Source organism: Rhinolophus sinicus, chromosome 17 (genome assembly GCF_057876585.1).
Source record: "Rhinolophus sinicus isolate RSI-liver-muscle chromosome 17, RSI-T2T, whole genome shotgun sequence".
Taxonomy (NCBI): domain Eukaryota; kingdom Metazoa; phylum Chordata; class Mammalia; order Chiroptera; family Rhinolophidae; genus Rhinolophus; species Rhinolophus sinicus.
The window spans coordinates 100875342-100880988 of NC_142517.1; the positions used below are offsets into that span (position 1 = coordinate 100875342).

General features: G+C 50.4%; 1 protein-coding gene across 1 annotated transcript; it reads left to right on the forward strand.

Moving 5' to 3' along the window:
• Window positions 1-433: 433 nt before the first annotated feature.
• Window positions 434-5328, forward strand: LOC141573199 (spermatogenesis-associated protein 31D4-like). The gene is made up of 4 exons (XM_074340759.2): window positions 434-475; window positions 1044-1104; window positions 1388-1454; window positions 2233-5328. The coding sequence occupies exon 4, from the start codon at window positions 2284-2286 to the stop codon at window positions 4108-4110; it is 1827 nt and encodes a 608-aa protein (XP_074196860.2). The 5' UTR covers window positions 434-475; window positions 1044-1104; window positions 1388-1454; window positions 2233-2283; the 3' UTR covers window positions 4111-5328.
• Window positions 5329-5647: the final 319 nt, after the last annotated feature.

The following is a 5647-nucleotide window of genomic DNA, read 5'->3' on the forward strand; positions in this document are numbered from 1 at the left end:
TTCCCCAGCACTTCATCAGGAGTCATATTCCCATGTCAGGCATCATTCCAAAGAGCCTTCCTCTGTGTTGGGCTGATCAGGAGGGCAGCGCTGAGCCTCTGAGAGCCTCTGAGCAGAGGCTGGAGCCTGAGCTCTGCCCAGGTTACAGGGTCCTAACTGAGGCAGCAGCGATGCGACTGTTGGCCTCAGATTCTCTGCCCTCCTTGAGCAGAGGACTTCTGACTGAGAATACCAAGTGTGGACTCATAGACAAAACCTTCCTTGAGTTTTTCAAAGAAGGGAAAATTGAAAACATTTTGAACCCATAAAAATGGATCAAAGGAAGAAACACGAGTTCTAGTAATTAAAATAGAATCATGTTATTCTGGGATCATGAAAGTCTAAGTTTCCTATGGAGAAAGGTGACAGAAATGATTCTCTTCTTCTCAGCACCGGGGTAGAGCCAAGAGGAGAAGGAAAGGTGGGACACGGAAAGGTAAGGTTCTGCCTCTTTCACCTGCGCTCTCCAAGGGTGGCCCTTTCTGTCCTTTCCATGAGGTCCCTGGTCCATGACCTCTGAGGCCATTTGTTGCTAGATACAGTCCCTGTCTGAAAACAGAGCCATCAGAGGAGAGGCTCCTGGGAAGGCAGTGAGACATAGTCACTTCTCTGGTCCCCTGCTCTGCCCTCCCTGGGCATGAGCAGTGATGGACCTGAGCAGGGGACATTGTGCAATAGATGTGGAGACTCAGAACTTATGTCCTCTGAACTTGTGAAAGTACTTTGACTTCCTGGATGATGAGATTCCTCTCTGATATAACCATTGACCTCCATGCTTCAGAGTGGTTTTCAGCATCAAATGACATAATGTTTGTGAAAGTAATTTACAAATGAAGCAACAGACACATGGGAACCTTGTTTGTATTGTCAGGGACCACTTCACTTCATGGACTGATTCTTGGGGCGTCACAGTCTAGTATCACAATGGTTTCCCATAGAGGGACTCTTGTACACTACCTGTGCTTCTACCTTCACCTACATAACTCACTCTCCTGCCTTCCCAGGTCAGAGACATTACCAGAGGACAGGAGAGGAGAAAACACGGCTGATTTCTATCTACAAAAGGTGAGTAGTCTTTCCTCCCCTTCGGTGATCCCTCTTTAGCATGTTCTGTGCAATTCCAGGGGCTCGGTGCAGCCTTCCATAGTCATGGGATGGAGTAGCCATAGGAACGGGGGTGGGAATGAAGGCCCGGGGTGAGTGCTATTGGGTGTATTGTGAAGTCAGGGATGTGGAGCCATGTGAAGGGCAGCAGGCTTCTTTCAGGTGGCCCCACCCCCACAGGGCCATTAGGGCCTCCTCTCTGTTCCCGTCCTGGCTGTAGCTCTGTACCTCCTGTCTCTTGCAGCCCCCTGCACCGGCGTCATGATACCACCTGCTTTCATCAGCGTTTACGTCCAGACCCCTTCTGTCAGGTGAGCAATAATGCAACCACTGAGGTCAATTGTCTACAGTCCCCTGAGGCCCGGAAAGATGTTACTGTCTCAGTGTCCACTTTGGCTTCCACAGATGATGTGATTGAGTCATCCTTCCCATCCGCCGCCTTCTCAGGAGTCCTGCCAGGAAACTCAATACCAGCCCCTCTGCCTGAGCCTTTTCCCACCGTCACCCCCAAATCTGTCTCCTAATCCAACAACCCCCTTGTCTGACTTTCCTTCACCTTCAACACTGAGTCACTCTTCCACCAGAGCCTTTTGCTCCTTGGAATCTGCATTCCCAGTGTCCCATTCCCCACCCCAACCCCTTGTCACCCCACCACATGGCACTCCAAGAGCTGATCCTCTTCTCCAACCAGATGCCCCTCTGACTCTGAACACCACCTTTCTGAACGCCCCCCCACACCCCAAGATACCAACCCCTTACCAGATATGTCCCAGACAAGGAGTCCCACTGGTTCATTGGCTTGTCATCAGGTACTACCAGTGCTGTGCACCTCACCGCCACCAGGCTACAATTTCACTGTGATTCACTCTAAGTGAACATCCATCCCATGGAAGCCTGATGCAGAGACCGCATCTCCAGATAGCCCTGGTGCATTGTCCACTTCTGTCCCAACAGTCACAGGCATTGACCATTCCCGCCTGTCACTTGCAAACCTTTCCTGGTGTAGACGTGCTCATGCCAAAGACTCATTCCCTCCCCCCTTGGCACAATGTGATTGCAAGCAAGTTTCTTGCCCTCTATTCTTTACAGGCCTCTTTTGGGGGAGATCCTGCAGCCAACCTTATAGGGTGTGGTCAACTGATGGCATTATCCGAGAAACAAGTCCAAAAGAGGAGTCCTTTCCTGAGGTGGAAGGGAAAGGGGAAGAAAAATGGATCGTTCCTCAAACAACATAGGTCAGACTACCACCTAAATTCTTCACGCAAAGTGTCACACTTAGCTTCTGCTAAGCATGACTCATTAGTCGCCCTTCCTTTTTGGAGAAACAAAGGCACAGCAATGGAACGGCATGTCCATCAGCAGCCCTCACATCCTAGGACCTGGCAGGATCATTGGGTGGAGAATCGTATCCATCTTTTCTGGGTTTTTCCATCTTTGCCCAGCGAGATCTTACATTTTTCTGTGCATGTCTTGGGTGACTATTCATCAGTTTTTACTTTCCGTAGAATCACAAATATTCCCACAGGCCAGTTATACCCAGTACTTTCCAATGCCTTCCTTCCATCCTTGCCTGGGGTGCAGCCTCATCCCTTCCCTCAGTCCCTGCCCCCATCCCAGCTCCAACGTCTCAGTCAGATCCGACTTCTAGTCCATCTTCAATGCACAATCCCAAATGTACCATCTGGTCCTATACCCCGGATTGGTATCTGTGGAGAGTATTTCCATCACCTCCACAGCGAATCAGATGATTCCACCTCATCAATAATTCAATACCTGGGATGGCGTCTGTTGTGCCACCAACTTGAGCATCTGTGGGGTTTACCCTCTGTGGCCCAAAGTTCTCAGGAGGACTTTTGTTCTTCCCGTCCCAACTCTGCTTACCACCGGCCTTCCCAGGCCCAGGTTTCAATCTCCATCCTTCCTGGAGCATTTCCTCTGATCAATGAGCTTTCCAAAAATGAGGAACGTCACCTTAGAAAGAAGCTCATCCAACACCAGTGGGGCCTGCCCCGCAGAATCCATGAGTCTCAGGCACTCATGAGGCGTCTGAGCGATTTGTCAGAGGTATCTGAGCTGGACAGCAATTATGAATTATCGTACATCTCTGTCTACAAAGGTCAGAGCACGAAAATGCTAAATGTAGGATTGAGCCCACCCAGAAGCTTTTGTGAGAGGGGCTCAGAAATGCAACATCTAGAGGAAGATATGGGGAAGGCTAAGGGAAACAGCCTAGAGAGTGGCCCCGAAGATCCTGTTCTGGGTGACTCAGACAGCTCTTCAGATGAAGCTCTCATGTATGGCTCTGAGGAGGAACTAGATGGTCCCGGGGTGAGTCCGTCAGACAGCTTGACAGACGAAGCCCTCCTGACTCATACTGAGGGTGTCTCCAGTGTGGACGTGGGAGCTTCCCAGGGGCTGCCTGTCCATGTGGAGGACCGAGGAGTCAGGATGGAGCAGCGGCAGGAGCCTTGGGGCCCTAGGTGGGTCTTCAGGTGGTATAGGAAGAAGGTTCTACAAGCTCAAAAGAGACTGAGTCCTCAAGGCCCCACATCAGAAGTGCTCGGTGGAGGCGATCCAGGGTTGGGAACATCCCAAACTCGATGTTTGGGGCGTAGTAAGAAGGTTCAGGACGTGGCAGTAGAGGAGGTGCTGGGGAGCAAATCTTCCCAGACCACGTCACAGAAGGGGCAGTCTGCTCTTGAAAGCCCATTCAGGAAGCAAATAAAACGCTTGTTGCCTTGTCTACAACCTGACAGAGAAGGCAAAAAGCAAGAAAATCCCCAGGCCACAGGGAGCCCCATATCATGTGCACAGAGCAGAGGCCCAGTTCAAGGCAGAGATGCCTTGCCTGGGACGACCAGGAATAAGAAAGTCAGGAGAGGTTTTGGGAGTTACCTACGGGAGAAACGGGGGCGTCAGCCTGCAGCAGACATCCCCTGCCCCCAAGACCCCTTCCCTCCCCTGTGAAATTTGGGAAAGCTCAGCAGGAGGCAGAAGTAGGGGCCCAGGCAGAGTCCCCCCAGGGGCCTCCTCTCAACTCCAGGGCTCCCTGCTGGAAAGTGGGAAAACAAGAGTTCCATCCAGGAAGAAGCTGTCTGTTTGGGCAAGACTTGTCCAATTATTAAACAAAAAAGACACAAGAACAGACAACCCCAGACATTTGCAGCATTTATGCAGCGGCTATTCCATCAGAAGCACCCCCAATCCGGGCCTCACAGGGAGACCGCGGCCCATCCAAACCCCACCTGCAGGCGTCGAGCTGGCCTGGAGCCTCCGGCTTCTCTCTCTCTCACCACTGCTGCAGGCACAGCTTTCTGAGATGTGTCTATATTATTTTCCCACCACACCCGTTCCCAAATTTCCAGGCATAACATTTTCCCACCCCCACGTAATTCCTACCTTGGGATAATGTTGATTCTCCGTAATAAATGTCACTCTAATAACAGTGATGTTTTGATTGTGTGCTGTGTGGAGGACATGGGTTTTGGGTCACTCAGGGCTTGTGCTTAGGGAAAGGAAGGACTTAGTTCAGCCCTTATCGTTTGCTTCCTTTGGCTTCTGAAAGGTGACCAGTCCCCTGCAGCTCTAGCCTAGAAATAGATAACTGTGGTCACACAACAGCCTAGCCAACTGTCCCCCCGTGTCTTTCCTTAAGGAAAGAAGAATCTGTGAGACTGTGCCTTTCTGGGTCTTTGTTCCATCCTTATGTTTACACCTTATGTCTCTCTGTCTGGTCCCCAAAAGATGGTTTGCAGCCAAAGATGGGTAAGATATCTCACGGGAGATACAACCTAAGCCAGACGGAACTGAGTGGGGACCCCCAATGAGCTGCCTTAGAAAAATATGGGAAGGGGCCTTGCCTCCCCTTCCCCCTGCCTGGGAAAAGCTGTCGCCGGCTCTGCCTTTTCCCTGGCACCCGTTTGTGAGAGAAGTTACAAAAACAATAAAGGTCAGTTCTCTTCACTTAGCTCAACGGAACTGTTACAAAATAAGAGACTTGACCCTTCTGACCCTGAGAAGGTACATACCTTAATTAAGACATTGTGGGACCTTGTGCTTCAGCTGTTGACTGACAAAGGGTGATTGAGATAAATATTTTTCTGTTATGATGTATGAATCTCATAGACCGTGTAAGAAACAATGTTGCTTTCTCTTGTTTTTGCATACCTATTCAATAAAAACGCCCAGTCGGCCATATTCTGGACTCCAGTCCTCTGAGACTGAGAGACCTCTGGCCTTCGGAGAGATTTAACTGCATTAAGTCTCTGTTTGTTTCTTTCTTAAAAATTTAACCCAAACCGCCCCTTCTTGCACCCTCACTGCCCATGTTGCACTGGACACAACAGACAACATGTCCCCAAAAGCCCCTTTTGTCCCTGGTGCAGTGTGAGGAGATGGGCTGTGTCTCCTGCCTCTTAGCTTAGTCTTAGTGACCATGGATAACAGCCCACAACTTCCCCCTCCTGGAATGCTTTAAATCCCTTAGGGCGGTGGGGAAGACAGG